This window comes from Ruditapes philippinarum, unplaced genomic scaffold (assembly GCF_026571515.1).
Source record: "Ruditapes philippinarum isolate M1 unplaced genomic scaffold, ASM2657151v2 ctg8491_1_1_1_1, whole genome shotgun sequence".
Taxonomy (NCBI): domain Eukaryota; kingdom Metazoa; phylum Mollusca; class Bivalvia; order Venerida; family Veneridae; genus Ruditapes; species Ruditapes philippinarum.
The window spans coordinates 379-22,802 of record NW_026866994.1 but is presented as its reverse complement, the minus strand read 5'-3'; the positions used below and the strand labels follow the sequence as shown (position 1 = coordinate 22,802).

General features: G+C 32.5%; 1 protein-coding gene across 1 annotated transcript; it reads right to left on the bottom strand.

Moving 5' to 3' along the window:
* Positions 1-605: 605 nt before the first annotated feature.
* LOC132734428 (uncharacterized) lies at positions 606-14,041 on the bottom strand. The gene is made up of 4 exons (XM_060721165.1): positions 14,002-14,041; positions 7,997-8,189; positions 6,808-6,915; positions 606-3,166 (listed from the first exon to the last, which is right to left on the bottom strand). Exons 2-4 carry the CDS (start codon positions 8,118-8,120, stop codon positions 2,997-2,999), a joined length of 402 nt encoding a protein of 133 aa, XP_060577148.1. The 5' UTR covers positions 8,121-8,189; positions 14,002-14,041; the 3' UTR covers positions 606-2,996.
* Positions 14,042-22,424: the final 8,383 nt, after the last annotated feature.

The following is a 22,424-nucleotide window of genomic DNA, read 5'->3' as shown; positions in this document are numbered from 1 at the left end:
AAGAAACGACCAAATTACAAAGAAACGACCAAATTACATGTTATCTTAATACTGACATTAAGTCATGTGCACAAATCTTCACTTATTGATATTGATAATGCAGATTCTGAGACAATCAAGTAATCAGAAATATTTCACAATCTATATAGGAAATATAGATCTACGTACAAATATACATCGATCAGGCAGATTTCATGCCAAAAGAGCGAAGTATATGCCTTAACTAAAAATACTGACTAGATTTCACTGTCAAAAGGCACATACAAAATTTCTTGGAAACAGCGTTATTATATATCAAGATAATGAAATCTTTAAAAAGTTACAAAAAGTAACGACGCATTCTTATGTTTGACAAGCCCGTTTGAAATCAAGCCAGTGCGGAAGTGAAGAAAGTAGTGATACGCATGTCTCAAATATTTTCGAGACGATTGCTCGTATGGGGAACCAAGCTACCATGTCATGTGATGCTGTAAATCAAAGTTTGACCAACCCTTTTATGCTTTTTTGACCAGCATGAATCAAAACAGCAGGATGTGGCTAATTTGAAAAGGGCGGCACCAGAGCTGAAATCTGTGAGCCCATGAAAATTTTCCAGAACCAAGACGTCAAGTAATGCCTTTTATTTTCGCTAAAAATGTTAATAATTCAGGAATTTCTATTGTTTTGTCAGATTATAAACATACAAATTAAATTTCATATATTATGCAATAGAGAAGAATTATAGTTTTATTGTACAACTTCAATTACTTTAAATTAGAAATATGTTTCTAAACAAATCTGGGGCCTATAAGGGAGATTATGTGTTGGATGAAATTGATTGATCTACGAGACTTACCTTATGTTTCAGGTTGGTCATAATTTCATCCATCACAAATCTCCCTTAGGGCTCACACGCCCATCCATCCTTCCCGTTTGATTCCTGCTTAAATACCTTTCTTGCACGCTAGAAATCATTCTTAAGTATGACCGAGCTTGGGGGTTGATGTTGCGTCGGTAATCTGTGTGAGCCCCGAGGGAGATTTGTGCTGGATGAAATTATGATCAACCTTCAACTTACAGGTGAGTCTCGCTTAATGAGATAACCTTACAGGTAAGTGCACACACGGTTATTTAGCAGTAAGAATCATCGTAGTCCAATGCAAGTTAGGCAGTAATTTAAAGAATAATATAATCGTAATGAGTGTCATTATCTATGAAATTACATAACATTAACAATCACATAAAACAGAAATTATGTGACTTGGGTGTTCGACAGTAACAATATTAAGTAGCCATAACTTTCAATTTTATCCTCTCTAAACAATTGAGAGTTCATCTACTCATAATATCATCCACAAACAATAGAGACCAATGCACAAAATGCTTATAAATGTAATTAAGAAGTGCTCAAAAGGTTAATAAGCCCTATGAATCAGCATATTCCTGCACAAGTAAGATGGTAGTAAAAAGATACAATAAAACTGATATAATCCTATTGGAATGTAATTGATTTGGAAACTACATGACAAGCAAATAAAACAGATCATGTAAATCATGGTAACTTATCTATTACTTCAACTATTGTAACATCACTGGTTGTTAACTCATTTAATGAGCAATCAGATGACAAATATATGAAAAAACATAATTACAATATATAAAACCCAAAACTTAATTATTCAAAGGCAAACTGAACACCATCATTTCTTCACCTTTTTTTGTAAGAACCTACAATCATATACTTGTATCCTTCTCTGATTACATCAGAAGAATCACAAATCTTGAGAAGACTGGATAGTTTTGGAAGGCAAGGCGCATTGTTCAAATTATAACTCACTTATTTCACATTTGTTGTTGTTGTTTGTTTTTGTTGTTGTTGTTTTTTATGACAAAAAAATATTCAAATGCAAATTTTTTATCACTATAATCATTGGTATATTTTATATCTTCTGAAAATGCCATTTTTAACGTTTCTTTAACTCTATCAGCAAAGAATTCTTTAATGTAACCAGTGCAGACCAAGAAGTGCCATCTGATCATGGACTGCACTACTTGTTATTAAGTCTTTTGAAAATTTCCACCCAAATTTATGAAATGTTTTTTTCCTGGTTGAAAGATGGACAAGTGCAATTCACATATTTAGCATGTAAGGTTAATTGTTATTATAATGCAATACAATCCTTTATGATGAACACAAGCCTGACTAAGTCTAAATGCTACATCATATGTTGTAGTTGCATGGAAAATATTTTAACATTAGGTTACATCATCTTACTTGACTGATTGGCAAATTGTTCTTATAACAACAAATATCAAATTTTAAGATTAATTAATGTAAAGAAGTGAGATTTTGAAGTGAAATAATGCCCATCCAGCTATCAATGTCATATAATTATTATCCGTAAAATTTAACTTTGATTGTTTTCAGTTTCATTGTTTTGTAATCAATAACCAATGTGATCTGTATATTTCCTGCGGAACTGACCAGTAATCAAAATATGTGGTACAGTCCTTTAAAAAGTTTTTTTCAAATAATTGTTATTATCAAATTTTGGTAAACAAACCATCATTATAAAAGACATTTTTTTTAAAAATACTTAATTCAGATTAACAAGAAAGAAAATGGGCATAGTGTTGCCTAAATGCAAATATGGCACTAATGCTTTGCATAGTAATGATATTCATAATTTATCTAACATAAATGTATCAAAATTGTAAAATATAAGTCAAGCTACAAACATAATTTTGGAGTAAAGCATCACATCAAATACATTTCAATTAAACAATATATAATGCGTATTTATCACATGTACCATCTTGAAGAACCTTCCTTTCAAAAATGTTGCTCTGATACAAAATCTTCTTTTAAGCATGCATTTGTATGTACATATCTTTATCACCAGCTAATCACTATTTGCTCTTTATATTTCATGATTACCAACAATTGTTGCCATAGCAACATCACAAAAAAATCCAGCATGCATATAAACTATAAATCATACTAGTAGTAATCCTTCTCATCTTTTTATACTTCTCTTGTGAACATTAACTTGTATGTTGGAATATTTTCTACCTTTGTTACCATGGATACCATTGGGGATGAGTTTCTGAAGTAACAAAGACTTGGTCTTGTTGCTTGAAGGGACATCATCGTGTCTTGGATGCAATATATTATTATCACTAGCATCTGAAAAAATCAAACTTTTAATCAAAGTAGAAGCCAGGGATTTTCTTTAAAAATATATCAAAATATAAAAGTTGATCTACCAACAGTTTAAAGTCAGGTTAATACAAAGTAGTTTTCTAAGAATGCAATTGTTGATTTTAGATTCATGAATCATATAATAAGAAGAGGATATTGAATGAGTGTATATTTATTACTACATTGTAAATTTATCGAACAAGTTGACTTATATCATATTATATGGGCCTCCTGCAACATATAAATATTGTTTTATTGAAATTTATTCAATAAGTTTAATAAATACAATATTGAATCTACATGAAAATAATATTCAGTTTATTACATATATAAAATTAAAGTGGTTTATGGGTAAAAGAGAATAATTTTTCATTTACAAAACTATGGTAACAAGAGGGCCAAGATGGCCCTAGATCGCTCACCTGACCCATCAAACTCATCCAAGCAATTACCTAGACAAGCATTCTGACCAAGTTTCATGACAGGTGAGTCAAAATTGTAACCACTAGAGTGTACCAAGGATTTTCTATATTTGAGCAGTGTGACCTAGTTTTTGACCTCAGGTGAACCATATTCAAAATTGACTTAGAAATCATCAAAACAAACTTTCAGATCAATTTCCAGGATATTTGGATGAAAACAGTAGCCACTAGAGTGTTAACAAGATTTTTCTATTTTTAGCTCCTGTGACCTAGTTTTTCATTAAAGATGACCATAACCGAACTCATCCGAGCAATTACCTAGACAAGCATCCTGACTAGGTTTGATGATGATTGAGTCAAAAATGTGACCAGTAGAGTGTTAACAAGGTTCTTCTATTTTTAGCTCCTGTGACCTAGTTTTTCATCCGAGATGACCCATATTTAAACTCATCTTGGCTAATACAAAGAAAAGCATCCTGGCAACGTTTGATGATGATCGTGTCAAAAATGTGACCGCTAGAGTGTTAATGAACATGTGTGGACGGACAAGGGACATTTAACGATCCTAAAAGCTAACCCTTAGCTAGCTCATGTGAGCTAAAAAGTAACATTAGCATGCTTTAATATTATTAAGCAAAATTTCAGACCATGATGTGCTTATTTGCAAATACCAAAAGTACATGTAGTCCAAACTCCTCGAAGCGGTTAATTCCCTTTATAAGTACACTAACGCCGAAAAATTAAAGGGAAATCACTGCGTAAAGATTGCATTAATTCTCGGGGAAGAAAAAATAGATCCTGATTGATCGAAGATTTCTAATATTGTGTTATTCTTTACAGATGAACATGCTTATATTAAGCTCCTTGATTATTTACATCAGTGTTAAACAACAGGTTTACCGTGAAATTAATAAGGGTTACCCTAATTTAGAATAATGTGGTTTTCTTATCTTAGAATATCACTGTGGTCAAGGGGTTACACGCTCGGTTAGTAAGCGAGAAGTTTGGAGTCTAATTTTTTAATCCCAGTTAAGGTAACTTTTTTTTTAATTGCTTAAGCCAAATAAACATTGAATCAAATATCTGTGTTGCAATTAGCCTTATAGCTAATTTACTACAGTTATAACACTGGACACAGCATTGGTGGCACTATACAAAAACAAGATATGTTTGTAAAACATGTATGCCCCCTATCAGCAGCCAATTAGTCATGTGATAAGGTTATTATGCATGACTTCTGACCCAGTGATCAAACAATTAATAAGGGTTATCAAGTATCTACTGGTCATGACCTTAACCTTTGACCCTTGACCCAAAACTCAATACGGGTCATCTGCTGGTCATGACCAATCATCATACAAAGTTTGAAGTTCCTAGGCCTAAGCGTTTTTAGTTAATTGATCAGAAACCGTTTTTACCTACAAGGTCAATGTGACCTTGACCTTTGACCACTTGACACCAACATCAATACGTCATCTGCTGGTCATGACCAATCACCATTACCAAGTTTGAAGTTCCTAGGCCTAAGGGTTCTTTAGTTATTGATCGGAAACCGTTTTAACATACAAGGTCAATGTGACCTTGACCTTTGACCCAAAAATCAAATAGGGGTCATCTGCTGCTCTTGACAATCACCATGCCAAGTTTGAAGTTCCCTAGGCCGAAGCGTTCTTAAGTTATTGATCAGAAACCGTTTTTACTTACAATGTCAATGTGACCTTGACCTTTGACCCCCTTGATCCCCAAAATCAATAGGGGTAATCTGCTGGTCATGACAAATCACCATGCCAAGTTTGAAGTTCCTAGGCCTAAGCGTTCTAAGTTATTGATCAGAAACCGTTTTTACTTACAAGGTCAATGTGACCTTGACCTTTGACCCCTTGACCCCAAAATCAAAAGGTCATTTGCTGGTCATGACCAATCACCATACCAAGTTTGAAGTTCCTAGGCCTAAGGGTTCTTTAGTTATTGATCGGAAACCGTTTTTACCTAAGAGGTCAATGTGACCTTGACCTTTGACCCCATGAACCCAAAATCAATAGGGGTCATCTACTGATCATTACCAATCACAATATCAAGTTTGAAGTCCCTAGGCCTAAGGGTTCTTTTGTTATTGATCGGAAACCGTTTTTACCCAAGAGGTCAATGTGACCTTGACCTTTGACCCCTTAACCCCAAAATCAATAGGGGTCATCTGCTGGTCATAACCAATCACCATACCAAGTTTGAGGTTCCTAGGCCTAAAAGTTCTTAAGTTATTGATCGGAAACCGTTTTTGCTTACAAGATCAATGTGACCTTGACCTTTGACCCCTTGACCCCAAAATCAATAGGGGTCATCTACTGATCATGACCAATCACAATACCAAGTTTGAAGTTCCTAGGCCTTAAAGTTCTTTAGTTATTGATCGGAAACCGTTTTTCCTTACAATGTCAATGTGACCTTGACCTTTGACCCCTTGACCCCAAAATCAATAGGGGTCATCTACTGATCATGACCAATCACCATACCAAGTTTGAAGTTCCTAGGCCTTAAGGTTCTTTAGTTATTGATCGGAAACCGTTTTTCCTTACAAGGTCAATGTGACCTTGACCTTTGACCCCTTGACCCCAAAATCAATAGGGGTCATCTAATGATCATGACCAATCACAATACCAAGTTTGAAGTTCCTAGGCCTTAAGGTTCTTTAGTTATTGATCGGAAACCGTTTTTGCTTACAAGGTCAATGTGACCTTGACCTTTGACCCCTTGACCCCAAAAACAATAGGGGTCATCTACTGATCATGACCAATCACCATACCAAGTTTGAAGTTCCTAGGCCTTAAGGTTCTTTAGTTATTGATCGGAAACTGTTTTTGCTTACAAGGTCAATGTGACCTTGACTTTTAACTCTTGACCCCAAAATCAATAGGGGTCATCTACTGGTCATGACCAATCACCATACCAAGTTTGAAGTTCCTAGGCCTAAGGGTTCTTTAGTTATCACTCGGAAACCATTTGGTCTACGGACCGACGGACCGACAAGTGCAAAGCAATATACCCCCTTTTCTTCGAAATGGGGGCATAATAAATTGGTTTTATAATCTCACAACCATCACCTTTCTGACATTCTGAGACCCAAACAAATTCAGCGCCTTGTGCTTTGATTATTAAATGGGTTTATTACACTCCTGCGCCATGGCTTATGTGATAAAATGTACTTACTTATATTTGCATTAATTCTAATATGATTTCCAACTGACTGCATCTTATCATCAACAACTCCAGGTGGGACATCGTTGGACTTCATTGCATGTGGTGAGGGGCTCAAAACTGGAAAAATATTTATATAATTAGCTGTAAATAATAGAACATATGAAAGCGGTGATTCTTAAACCAGTCAGCTTCACAAAAAATGACAAAAACAAAGAATTTAGTAGGGATTGGCATTGCAATTTTGAATTGCCAATGCTTATGTTTTATACAGAATCATGTATCTAATTCAGTGCTTCCTGCTCAAAATACATACACCATGCTAAATAATTATAAAATATTGTTTCTTACTAAATATGCATCATTATGAACTTAAATTTACCACTGTAGGTGTAAATTCTTTTTGTTTATATTAGAATCTCTCTTGCTAGCTTACAGCCAGTACAATTAGAAAATTATGCATGAAAGGGCACCTAAGATCTTCCTCTTCCAGTTAAGCTGGAATTATCACAATCATCATCTTGTGTTTTTCCATTTACTTATTTGACATGAGGTCACTTTCTCAGTGTGAATTGGAAAATATTTTAAGCAGTAGAATTTTGCCAACTACACAGAAAAAATAGCCAAACAATGAATTCTACAAACTTCATTTTGATTTTTTTTAAGGGACCTTTAAGGGAAGAAATCACCATATTGCAACAGACTATTTTTTAAAACGTGAAGATAGAATTGTGATTCATTCATAAAACAATAGCTGTAAAAAAAAATCAAGTTTATCTATGCAGATAAGTAAATTTGTTTTGTTGGATTTTAAGTCTATCAGACACTATAAAGGTCATTTGGTGACTTTCCAGCTTAACTGGAAGAGGAAGACCGTAGGTGCCCTTACATGCATAATTTCTTGAAAAAGTCTGCACCCGGATGAACCACTGTACTGGCCATAAACTAGCAAGATAGATTCTAATATAAACAAACAGAGTTCAAACCAACAATGGTAATGTTCAAGAAAATTGAAGTCCCCAACCAAAACAACATGGCAACAGAGGCCCCAATACAGTGGATTTTTAATTTGTACAACAGATTTGATTTACTTTTTCTGAAATTCAGTGAATCAGGACAGTTTAAATGTTAAACAACATGATTGTTTAATTAAGAAATAGCTATGATTCATAATGTTACAGAAATTAAAAAGTGAACTTACATGAGTAAATTATCACAGTGAAATGAATCACAAAGAAAATTATCGCAAGTTTTGGGAATATCTGTACCAGCCTAGCTATAGGTTGTGGTGAACAAAACAATGAACAATGTCTTTTCCCCGCCATGTCTATGATGATGGTGTTTCAGTAGTAGATAACTGTTTCTATTTACCAGACAGCAGTAAGAATCATCTCCTGAATAAAGAAAAAACATCCATGATAATTATGAGAGATAACTTTTCTAACACAGGCTTGCAGTTATGAACCATAATAATGTAAATTTTACCCCTTAATCTGCTAAGCTTCTTTAAAGGACTTGTCAAGCTTCTATTTTTGTAACTGTCCTACATCAAATTTAAGGTATCAAGAATCTGATGAAAAGTTAAAATAAGTAAACTGCCCATTTTTGTTGTTGTACTTTTTGCATCACGCCAATGTGTAGTCAAAATATATTGACGTGCCAAAGCTTGATTCTGAGATATTTTCGTTCTGGGGCAGAATTTCACTGTAGAGGCAAGATATTGCCCAGACACGAAAATAGCACAATATCTCGTCGCGGAGTACAATTAGTTGGACTAGCCAATGTGTTGTAATAATTCCCCCCCCCCTCCTTTTGGAAAATGTTTAGCTCCCGGTCCGGTAAGGGTATAATAGGAATTTTACTGTATTTTGATTTAATTTCAACTGAATTCTTACAACAATTTGTGTAATTTTTTATATGATTTGACCTCTCTTAGTCATGAACTTTATTATCTGTTGATAAAATCGCTATTTGTATTCTTTTAAGGGTAATTAGGAATTACAAAAAAATAATATTCACTTCAAAAGGAAATATTAGGCCTTGTTATATTTAATAACTTGACCAATACTTTGCATTATCATTAACTTAGTCCAACTAAATGTACTTTGCGATGAGATATTGTGCTATTTTGTGTATCTACGTAGAAGTGAGATTCGACCCTGAACAAAAAGCTTCGGTATGTCAATATATTTTGACTATACCCCTCCCGAATACATAAGAATATTATTCTATTTTTAAGTATGAATGTTCATACATGAAGATGAAACTGAAATAAATTCAACACTTAAATTTGGTAACCTATTTTGTGAAAACAGGTGTAAGGCTTCTTTAGGTCTCCTGTTATTATGCATGTGTGTAAAAAGGGGAGATAAATCTGTAGTACATGTCAGTTATATAGGCTTTAGAGTTGTCCCTCTTTATTTAGACTTTTATGTGTGATGGGATAGTTGAGATAATTGAAATGAAATAATGAATTTATTTAGTGTTTAACATACAAATAATCTAATGCCAGTCAAGTTAAATAAACAATTTCAGAATAATTGTTACTGTCAACTATTTAACTTATCAAGCTATAAAATAGTCTAAAATTATTTAAGTATGTCACACATGAAATATCTAATTTAAAGATCAGTAAAATAAAAACCAAGTTTTGAGCAATTTCATTGCCTGTAATTTGTAAATTTTTTTTAAAGGCAATAAATTTGCAGGCTGTCTTTTAGGAAAAAACATTCTTCGTGAAATTTCAGATCACACATAGTCCAAAACCAATTGTAACTGTGCATGAAGATATTGTGATTTTGCCCCTGGGCAATTTATTCTGACCCAAGAAACGAAAAATAGCCTCAGAATCAGTAGCTTTGGCATGTCAATATATTTGACTAGAACACACAAAAATACACAATACATGAAGAACTGGGTTTTATTTACTTTAAAATTGTATTCAGATTCTCAATTGTGAATTAATATTGTATTGAATGTTAAACATATAGTGATAAATCAATGTCTTGATATTAAATTTATATATATACTGTATATGATACACATATGCAGACACAAATACAACTTTAAGGTTAATATAACAAATCCTTTCTTTTAATATTTGAAGTTAAATGAAGTGAGTTACTGGAAAAATTATTTACAGAATACAGTGTAGTGAACAGGTTATCAAAAAAAAAGTTAAACATTTGCCAATAATTTCCTGTCAAATTTAAATTCCCATTTTTAATCCTAAAGCAGATAAACCAGTATTGAAAACCTCAACAAATTTGAATAAATAATTGATCGTTAAAAACGATTATCAAACATACAATTAAAGCAAGAGACACAGTAGAAAGCAAATGTTGCATGAAGGGAAAGGCAACATGTAAAAGTCAGAATGCAAGATGTTTACAAGTTCAAATGCAAGATGTACAAAGTCAGAATGCAAGATGAAAAGTCAGAATTGCAAAATGTACAAGTTTAGAAAGCACGAGGGTAACGTAAAGAATGTAAATTTGGCCGTTTAATATCCTTCTATAAAAAATGCACTGTGACTTGATAATATCTTACAATTATGTAGTCTCACTCAGGTTACTGCCACTGTATTACAAAATACAATGTACATGATGCAGTATTGTATATCATTATGTACTACATAATTTCATACCAGTGTGGAATATGCACAGATATGTAATGTATATGTATCATTTGAATCGTTAGACTTTTTTGGCTTTTTTCCCTGTAGTTTACTTTTTAAATAAAGTTTTAAAGGGAATTTTAAAAATTTTTTTTCAGTAATTATATGGGGTTTCCATTAAAAAAAAAGCACTTTTTTGTTTTTTTAACTGAAAATAATTTGTTTTTTTAAAAAAAACTTTTTTTTAAAAAAATTTTTTATTTTTTTAAAAAGTGGGAATGGTCTATAATGCACAATATACTATCCAAGCCATGCACCAACTGCCTGTAATTTTAATAATTTACTTTTTATTTTTCACCCTGAAACAGATCACTGGTAAACACTTCTAGGGAAATTATAAATGTATAAACGGACAACTAGACAGACAAACACAGATAATAGCTAACTAATTAATTGTACTATACTTCAGTTAGGGCCTTTTTTCACTTACCCTAATTAATACAATTTTATTTTAATATTAACTATGGATGGCTTTCCAAATTTTAAAAGAAAATCCCATACTTTTCCCCGATAACTGCATCAAAATTTTCCTAAAAGAACAAAAACAATCTTCTTTTTTAGACTCAAATTGATAATGTTTAGTAAGATAAGATAGATAATTAAATTAATTAGGGAAAAAAAAGTAAAAATGATTATACCTATATCCATTGCTCCTCTATACTTCATTAAATTTGAATAATTTTCACTTAAACACACTTAAACACTATGCATTAATGACAATTTAACTTAAGATCACTTTTCTGGATGAATGTGCAGCAGTTCATTAAACCTGAATAATTTCAGGCACATGGGACATTTATATATCACTCTGCAGAAAAAGTTGCTTATTTTTTCCCATAAAATAAATCCATGACAAACTATAAGAACCTATCACATTCTAAAATTAAATGAAGTTAATTATTTTCTAAAAACAGAAAAACTCAGGTCCTTTGTTCACTATTGGCGCCTAGCATTATGGGCCAGCTTATCAGCAGTGTTTATTTTTAGTACGCGTGGGTTTTATACTAACAGGAATGAAATACTTGTTTACAAAGAAGGTCAGTTTACTAGGAAATTAGTTACAGTGCATATTATTCATTAATGGACTGCCTGTTTCCATGGCAATGAATATTAAGAAAATGTTATCTTGCTGTCCATCTGGAACACATCAAACCAAACTTTCATCTTGGTGATGACATAATTAATCTTCTGAGATAATCCAAACAAATGTGGCAGCTTATCGATGTCTGGGTTTTTATACCAAGATTAGTTTGCTAGATGGGAACAATGTGAATTAAAAAATTGAACACTAAGTAATTGTTACTTATTGGTATTAAAGTAAGCAGCAAAGAATCAGGCCAGGCTGATACTTTATGTTTCACACCCACAGATTACATAATCTTCATTTAAAATGTCCTTTGTAAAAACAATGCTATCTGTTTCATTTTAATAGAATATAAAAGTAAAAGTCTCACTGTGCAAATTGCTTTCAGAAATGAAAGCAACTGTGAGGAAATATTATGATTTTTGCATACTACATGACCTATATATTTTTTATTGTTGTTGAAAACTTATCAGTTTTGACTGTATACTTGAGAAAAACACAAAAATAAGTTTTCTTCCTCATAAAAGTAACTTTCAGAAAAGCAATATATGCACACTTTGTAAAATGTGTACATGTACTAGTAGGCTCTAATGGCATAATTAAAATGGGGGGGGGGGGGGGAGAGAATCATAGACTGTATTCTGGAGGGGTGGGGCAGGGTGGCAGGTAGAGAATTACCTTGTATGCAGTGAATTTTTACCTCTGGTGGTCCAATTAAACTGCAATAGGTATAATAAGTAAAATATATTAAAGGTAATTAATTTTGTTATGTAATACATATTCACATGTGTTTTATAACAGAAACTTTCTGTTATGAATCTTTTGAACAAGAGCTGTCAGTACGACAGTGTGGTTGACTTTTCTCAGTGCTCTATAGTTAAAACAAGAGCCTGGATAATTTAGAATTTTCTAAGATTGAAAAGGGAGATAATTGTGTCAAAATTTAGGTTGAGTTATTGGCCTTGGACAGTGACCTCCTATTATCCTCTCAAAAAAGGGTGACACATTTTCTTCAGTTAGTTTTAGAAATACCAACTTGCATTCTAAACTTAACCAAAAGTGTGACACTGATGCTTGGGTGAGTACATAATATAGCTCTCCCTATTCTCATATTATTCAAGTTTAATAGACTTAACCATATCATTATGGGTATATGAAGTTGATCATTGTGACATTGTGTACAAAATATTAATGTGATTTATTTAGATTATAGGACATATAGTTCATAAAAGACTCTTTATCAAGTCTATCTTATGTCAGATATTTGCTGTAATAGTGCACCTCATTGAAAATAAACTCTATACACTTAAAATCAATACAGACACATTACACTACAAGATCTTATGCTTAAAATACCTTTTTAATTTGATACCTTTACATTATCACATAACACTTGCAGTATAGCTAAAAATATTTACTTCCTACTTTAATTATTATAAAGATTAAAAATTTCAGACCTAAATTTAATTGTTTATATTCAGAACAGAAGTTAGTGACTTAAAGTCTTTTAAGACAAGAATTTTAAGATGTAAATGTCACAATTAAAAGAAGACTTACTAGTTCAAATATTTAGACGAAAACCACAGATTTGAAGCTATTTTTTACAATGGTCAAATCCGCTTTTTCAACATAAAACTTAAAAAAAAAGAAAATGCGAAGTCTTTCAATGAAAGACTTAACTGAATAAAAAATGAAAATATATAGAATTATAATTCTATCCATATCAAATTTAACAACTGCAATATTTTAAAATTATATACACCTTCCCATATTTAATGGCATGGGCATGAATATTTTTTTTCATAGATCTAGACTTATTATAGCCAGCATTGGTACAGTACAGATCTTATGAAAATAAATCAACACTCAACAATTCAGTAAAGTTTAACTGGTATACATTTTATGCACATCTGCAGTCAATTCCTAGTACTATGCGATGAGGTATTGTCATATTTTATGTATCAGGTCTACAGTACAGCAATATTCTGACCCAGAACAAACTTATTGTAGTACTAGTACAGTAGTGATAGCTTTGGCAACTCAATATATTTTGACTATTCACTTCCCTGTCTTGCACCTCCGTCAGGCCCTCACCCTGCCACCCCCCTCATTTTCACAATATCGGATGTCACTGATATATAGATCTACATGTATGTGAAAGACACTTCAAATAAGTGAACAATGGCAAAGTGACAGCTAACTATAACAAATTTCAAATTATTTTAACTTATAGAAATATGACATATATACAGTACAGTATATAATCTAAATATAATATATACACTGTATTTGTAACACTATACTGTACTGTAAAACAGCACTAACAGTAATGTAAATTTGTTGCTCGATGTACTAATTATCATGATTATAGGCATGCTGCAAAAGAATGCAATCAAATGATTATTGATATGACAATAATTTTTGCAAATTTTAAAAATAATCTTACCTACACATTCTAAAATCATTCCATTACAATGATTACAACAGAAAATGTGGTACACTTTTATTTTACACACCCCGATTGCAGGGGGGTTAAATTGGGGGTTTTTTTTTAAGGTTTAATAGATAGATCTTACTCGATTTTCCGTCTCTTACAGTTTTAATTTAAGCGAGTCTGATAAAAGATAACACACTGTTGGCCTACAGTTCGATTCGCATAGTGTAAATCCTTGCAAGGGCGGTAATCGATAATATGATAATATTGAAAACACGTGCACGATTTCTTTGCATACGTCAAATTGAGCACCGCATTTATCCAAAGGGTATGACTAAAAGATTTTTTTCTGAATTTGATCACGTCAATTCTGGATACTAGATCTAGAGATTAAAATTTCTAGATCTTATATATCTGGGAATATTTTTTTAGCGTTAATTACGATCTAGATTTCGAGTTAAAATCAGACAGTTTCTTATTTAGCTTGTCAATTCAATTTATTTAAAAATTAATTATATTGGTTCAAGATAATATCGAGCGACATTTGCCAACGGACTTAATGTCAACGGGTGTTTAATTTTTTTAAAATTCCCATTCATTCTTTTCAGTAACCACCTTGTAAAAACACATTTAGATTTGGAAAGAGTTTGACATTACAATCATGTAGATCCTGGTAGGGGTGGGTGCGTGGGGATCTAAATAACTAGCATAACAAATTAGTTTGAACTGTTGGAAACATTTTTTCCAACCCAAAGTTTAATATAGAGGAATTTAAAAACATTTATGCTTTGGACCAATGACCCTGGTTTTCAAATGGCTCAAACCTCAATACTGAATAGTCCAGGTAGGACGCAAGATATTACACCCAGAACCCAATATGCAAAAAAATATTTTATTGAATTGCTTATGGCTTTTTTAAAACAATGCACTTTCGGAGGGAAACCTTCGCTCTTCTCCGTTTTTTCCCAAAAAATAATGATATTCTTTTTCGCTTTAAAAATACACCTAAAATAGTCACTCAATATCCGGCTAAGAAATCCACAAAATGATTGATTCATTCTATTTCTTGAGTTTTTTCTGAATAATTGTTGGGTAATCTTTCTGTTTTAAGTAAGCTCCAGGCTGATTTATGTTAAAAAAATTCAAATTTTTGTATTTAAGGCTTTCCCAGGTCTTTCAAATAGAAATAGAAAGACTCTTGGTCATTGGACTCAGTGGAAGTTCCCTTTAAGATATGAGATATAAATTAATAAAGAATAATTTTTATTGATTTTAAAACAAAGGATAAAAATAATATGGTGATTGATTTTTAATAGAATTAAAGCTCGACAAGAGGCATGTTTTTTAGAACAAATATTAGTTTTAATTTTAGTAAAAATATCTAGATGTTATAAATATACGTAATACAGACACGGATTTATATTGTTAATATAAATCCGTGGTACAGAATAGCCTCCTAGCCGTTTACGCCATGTTCATTATCATAGATTAGCTGTTAGGAATCCCGGAAGGCCCGGAGAAAAACCCCAAGAAATGTGTTTCCTTTTAATGAACGAATTTGTCATATAGTAATACATTAGGAAGAATGAATACCATTTTGTACTTGTATGTAATATTTTTAAAAGAACTTCGTTAAAAATATATCAAACAAAAATCAAAAAAAAAAAAATGAGATACATATTGAGAACCCTAGTAAATTTTTTTAAAACTTATTTTCTTATGAATTACAGAAAAAAAGTAAAAATTCGTAATTAAAAGTAAGGTTAGGTTTTAATAAATTTATTTAACAAAAATAATTGGTTTCAAGCCTTTGCCGCAGGCAAGGCGACCAATTATTTTTGTAATGATTTTAAATTAAACATTAAACCTCATTTAAAAGTCAACATTATTTTTTTTTTTCACAAAAACAAGGCATTTCTTCTAAATCACTGATAGTCCTTCCCTTTCGCCTCTAACAAGATGCCTACACCTTTCAAGTTTCAACATTTTACTATTTAGATTTAAAGCAGCCTCTTAAATCTTAAAGGCCCTTTCAAACTATTAATCAGGCAAATTTTTTATGAAATGGTCACAGAATTTATACCTTTAAATCTTACGTAATTACAGTAGGTAAAAAGCAATTTAAATTAATAAAATGTGTTAACCTCCTTTTAAAAAAAATGGAAAATGTGAGAAAAAATACATAAAGAGTTATTAATTTATTTGTTTAAAACAGTTTACAGGTTGGGAGGGGGTCAGTTTACAATGATTTTCCAGCCAAAAATGTAATCATTGTATTCTTGAATATCATTGGATTGTTAATGGGCGTTAATTTCCTATCAAGTGGAAAAAAAATTTTTTTGGTTTACTTTTTCTAGGAAACATAAAGTTAAAACGTCAGCAATTTATAAACAGATATTTTTATTTGGAGTTAAAAAGGATTTTAAATAAGTTACTATGTTTTATTTGTCTCTGCGTGCCCCAATTATTATTATTTAATAAATCATTTGGGTTTTGTATCCTCACATTTAGAAAAGGCCCTTATTTTTTTTAACGTTTGGATTGTTTTGCTAACCTTTTAATTTTTCCAATTTCAGAGTGCAAACCACACCTCTAAACCTTTCCCTAATATAATGCATTACTGAAAAATTGGGTTAGATAGTTAGACGACAATTAAAGTAAATTTTTTTAGTTAGTACACATTAACCCAAAGTTAGACTTAGCAGAAATTTTGAAAAAATACTACAAATGTTATTTTGGAACAAAAAATAATGTATCATTAACAGTATTACGCGTATCATGCTTTTTATTAAAGTTCAGCCCAACAGATCGATTCACTGTAGAAATTTGCCCAATTTTACATGTTCAGATATATCTATAGCTAATTCTAGGTGAATGGCTTACTAAGACAAAATGTGATTTGTAAAAAATAAATTGCTTTACATTTATTAAATGTATTTAACCCGGCTTTTGATTTTCCCCTTTCTGAAATGGTTAAACTCATCTAAAAATGAAAAACCCAGTTGACTCCGAATAAAATATTTAAGATTTAAGAACTACTTTAATCTTTTTGGTAACAAACAAATGCTTTATGGTTGATATGCATAACATTTAGTTACCCTTTTGATGATAAAACCTAGTCATAGATACCTTTAAAAAAATGGTTTCCTTTATGGGGAAACTCCTAATTTTCTTTTCTGGGTTTTGTTTTTTATTAATTTTTTTGCCGGTGTTGTTTATTGTTACAGAATCCCATCATTGCTCTATATTTTCTTTTTCCGTTTTTTCGATTGGGGCATTTATGTGTTGGTGAATGTATTTATAATTTTAGCACCCTTATATGTATCATTTTGTGGATAGCGCCCCTTTCCAGAAAGAGCAAAATCCTTAAATGATATCAACATATTATCTTAGGAGCATCCAACCTCGTTAAAACCATATTATTTATTATATAGAAATTAATATGTTCTTGGTCGTTATTGTAATATTTACCATTTTTCTGCCCTCTTCCAAGCGAGATGTCATTGAAAAACCACTCTTCGTTTAAATTGTTCCCCTGAAGCTCTTTGTTTGGTAATTTTATATGAACACCAGTGGGAATCAGCTTAAAGGTGTAGAGGCTCTTTCCCATTTAGCCAAAGAAATTTCCCGTGAATTAAACAAAACCATTGGGGACCATTTTCGACTTTCTTGTCACGTATTTGCCCATGTTTCTATTTTTTTGTATGTATATATTGATGCTTTGTCAATGGCTCTTTTTAGGGCTCTTTAGTTGCAAATAAAAAAATTCTTCTTCTTTTCTATAGTTGGTCAATGAACAAAATTACCCTTACATTTGTTACTAGAAAAGCATTTGATGCGTTCAAAAAAACCTAAAATAGAATTTTATTTGTAGGAACAGATTACTATGGTGGCTGATTTGTGCCATTTCGCGTTTTCGCCCCGCGACCCCGCCAAGCGAAAAGTCGAGAGTTAACAAGGGTTAAAATGGCGGGGGGCGCGGGAGCGAAACACGCTAATTAGCGTGGGCGGGCGAAAAGTCCGAGGGGGGGGGGTTTTAATTGTTAAAACGCCGGGGCGCGAAGCGGAAATAGTTATTTTTCAGGGCGCTTATTAGCGTTGTGTTGTCCGCGTCCCCCCGGCCAATTATTCTTACAAAATCTCGACTTTTTCGCCCTTCGCGTCCCCGCCGTTTTATTTTCTTAAATCTCGTTCCCGCGACCCCGCGGCGGGGCGAATTTTTTTACTTAAATCTTCGCCCGCGCCCCCCGCTAATTTATGCGTGTTTTCGCTCCGCGTCCCCGCCGTTTTATTTCTTAAATCTCGTCCTGCGACCCCCGGGCGAAGTTTTTTCCTTAAATCTCGCCCCGCGGGCCCCCGCTAATTAGCGTGTTTTTCGCCCCCGCCCCCGCCGTTTTTATTTCATAAAACTCGTCCCGCGACCCCGCGGGGCGAAGTTTTTGTATCTTTTAAAATCTCCGGCCCCGCGCCCCCGCTAAATTTAGCGTGTTTTTTCGCCCCGCGCCCCCGCCGTTTTATTTCTTTAAATCTCGTTTCCCGCGACCCCGCGGCGCGAAGTTTTATTTCTTTAATTTTTCTTCTTCCGGTTTTTTGTTGGGCATGCGCAGTTTGTTTTTACACAGTGTGTTAAACACACAGGCATAGGTCGATGCACTCGGGAATATTGAACAAAGGTATAAAAAAAATATTCATTACAGTATAGATATCGATTCAATTTTGATTCACTTTTTCATTATTTTCTCTATTATTTGTAGTTAAGGTTTATTATAGGATCTAGTTTTGTTCTTCAGCGTTTTTCGTGTTTGCCAATACAACTGTTGTACTGGGCTTTCTAATGTCCCAACAAATTAAGGTGAATTCTGCTTTGTCAGCCATTTTTGTTTTCACTATGTGGGTCCAAAAGTGAAAGTGGCCTTAATTTCAATATAACAACAAAGCTCACCATTGTTATTATGATGAAAGCCATTTTGTCAAGGGCACTTTCCCAGTTCTAATGTTTTAAAGACTATTTTTTAAACCAAAAATAAAAAATGGATAACAATAAGAAAAATTACCTTGAATGTGCTACATTTCTGAAGACCAAAAACATTATTGTTGCAAATTTTTATGCACATTTCAATTGAATGGGCAAAATCCTTTTTTAAAGGTTCTGTTTTAGTGCCTACAAAAGCTACTTTTTGCAGAAAATACAAAAAACTTTAAAAAATATAAACACTTAGGAAAGTAGTTTATCTGACCTTGAAAAAACATGGCCACCATGACATGTGTAAAAAAGTAGTTACCATGAAAATAAAACATTCATTTATCTATCTCTTGTGTACATGACAAACAGACACACTTCACTGTTACACATAAAAAAAAGTTAGATTTTAAAGTTTGATTGTGTTTTCATTTTAATTGTAGTTCATAAGGCTATAAATGATGATTGTTTTTCTTGCACTACTTTTTTACAAAAAATAATGGAGGCCATGTGCTTAGAAGGACATGAGATATGGATTTATTTGGGAGTTAAGTTTTGAAAGATTTTTGTAATTTGCTGCAAAAAATAGCTTTTGTAGGCACTAAAACAGACTTAAAAAAGGATTTTGCCATTCATTGAAATGTGCATAAAACTTTGCAAAATATTCGCATTGTCTTCAGGAAGTTAGCACATTCAAGGTAAATATTCTTGTTGTTATCATTTTTATTTTTGTTTATAATTGTCCTTTAAATATAAACCTGGAAGTGTACTTTCAAATGGTTCATCATTTTAAAATAAGAGCTTTGTTGTTATATGAATTTTGGCCTACTTTCACTTTGGACAGACTTTGTGAAAACAAACATGGCTGACAAAGCGGAATCACCTTAATATTGCACCGCTACACGTTAGACCTCCTGATACATAGAGAATACTATGCTTGTGTCTGATAAACTAATATTAGATCTACAAAATGTATCAGGCAAGGCAAAGAAAAAAGAAGAGCTTGGTATTTTATAATATCAAACAGTTTTTTTTAACTATTTGCAAAATTACAAAAATGAAAGTGAAAGTAGGACTGTTAAAAAAAGAAGAAATAATGTCAGGAGTTTTATAATTTAATAAGGATGTAATTTTTCAAAAAGGCACCCAATACCTGGATTAAAGTATAAAACAATGTCAAACGTGCTTTTTAACTGGATTTAATAAATTATTAAGATTTAATAAATACAATTTATTCAAAAAGGCCCAAGTTATGTTATTGGTAAAAATAGCTAAGTTTACTTTTATTAATTAATAACTATACATGTAATTATTTCATAATTAGGTACAGTCTAGGGCTGTCATTGAATTCGCCAATATCGTATATCATCAATATTCATCATCGGATTACAATATCGGATTCGATACAGACTTTCAAATATCAATACAAGCTAAAATTTCTGTTAGTAAATATATACCTCTCAATTTTGCCATAATTTAAGAGAAGTCACTTTTTTCCAGTTTTCTAGGCTAACTTGAACTTAAAACTCTTGTTTTCAAATGTCAGTTGACAAAAATAACAGAAAAAATGACACTTTCTGTTAGTTTGTAGTATTGTAGTTAGGTCTAATACAAGCATGCATAACAGCATGATGCCAATTAAAAACACTATTTAAATGTTTTTCATTGTATCTACTGGTTTTTAAGTCGATTAATCGATATATCGTGGATATTTGTCTTCTCCAATGATCGGTTTACAAAATTGTCCATCAATGACAGCCCTAGTACAGTCCTTCAATAAATCCTAAAAAAACATTGAAAAATTTGCATTCAGGATGGATGATATACTTGACGACTTGGTGTTGGGCATTTAAAAGAAAAGTATTTTTAACAAGATAGGGTAAGTTTCATTTGCCACTATATGAAAGTAGTTTTTAGTCAAAAATGCCTGCATATAGTTTTAAGAAAAAGCAAATTATTACATCCTAATTCTTTTATATTGCTTATTCATTCAAGTTATTTTTTGCAATGGTCCTATGACCATGTAATATTTTAGGCTATTCCATTTATTTGGTCTATAGCAGATCATTTAATGGTCATCTACCAAGTTGTTATTTCCTTGGGATGAAAAGTGGTCTTGTCTACGGGCGCACATGTTTTACATTATATTTTTTACATAAGGAATACTGTAAAAAAGGCCCTTTTCTATGTTTTCTTATTCAATGGTCCTCTTTGAAATGTTTTTCAAATACTTACTTGAGCCAACTATGAGTCAAAATTGTCCAAATTCTTGTCTGACTACAAGAAAGTTCAAATCTGTAGAGCTGTCATCAATAGAGCAGATATTAATGTATCCTTGAATCCTTGTATCCTGTTGATCAATTATCGATACACATTTGAAATAAACAAATTTTATTTTAATGTCTATGAATTATGAAAAATCATCCAAAACATATACAATAGCAGGTGTCCATGTCTTACACTAAGCTGTTGTTACAGTATGGACACATTTTATTGTCCCTTGCCTTTTCGAAGAAAAAAGGGGGATATAGAAATAGGCTCTGTCCGTCCGGTAGTCTGTCCATCCTACCAATGTAATAAAGGACCATTTCTATTGTTATTTTCTTTTGTTTAACAGAGGGCCATGGCCCCTTTTGTTCTGCTTACAGTTCTGATAGCCCCCTATCCTTTAATTCGGTAGTGTGTCCAACGTCACACTTTCTTGTCCAGTCCATAACTTTGTCATTTGTCATTTATTAAAGGAATCTGAAATTATAAACTTGGCACAAATGTTTGTTATAATAAGACGATGTGTCATGTGCAACAACCAGACCCCTACCTCCAGGGTCAAGGTAGCACTTGTTCATTCAAGGTCAACATTGTCTATTTGAGGGTATATATGTCATGTCCGGTCCATAACTTTTTTATCTTTGGAGGGATTTTGTAATTATTTACCAAAATTGCTAACAATAATAAGAAAATGTGTCATGCGCAACAATTGGTCACCTACCTCCAGGGTCAAGGTCACACTTTGAGGTCAAAGATTAACATAGTCTGTTATAGGGTATATTTTGTGTCCGATCTAGAACTTTTTCATAATATTATATCAAAGGATTTTGAAAATACTTGGCACAAATAGTCACTTTAATAAGACGATGTGTCATGCTCAACACCTGCATCCCTATATCCAATGTCAATGTCACATTAACATCTGTCACATTTTCAGGTTAATCCTGAAGATGTAAAATATCTGACAGAAAGAGATTTTGTAGAACTGGGTGTGACAGCTATAGGTGACAGAGCCAGGATAAGGGAACGCTGTCGTGAAAAGTGTGAAGGTCAGTATCTCATAATCTTTATACCCCAGAAGGGTGGCATATTAATGTCTGTCTGTCTGTGGTTCCCCACTTATATAACATTCGTATTAAGGCCGTATCCTTGCCATGCCTTGAAGGATTTTAAAATAATTAAGCATAAATGCATAATTTTTTCATCC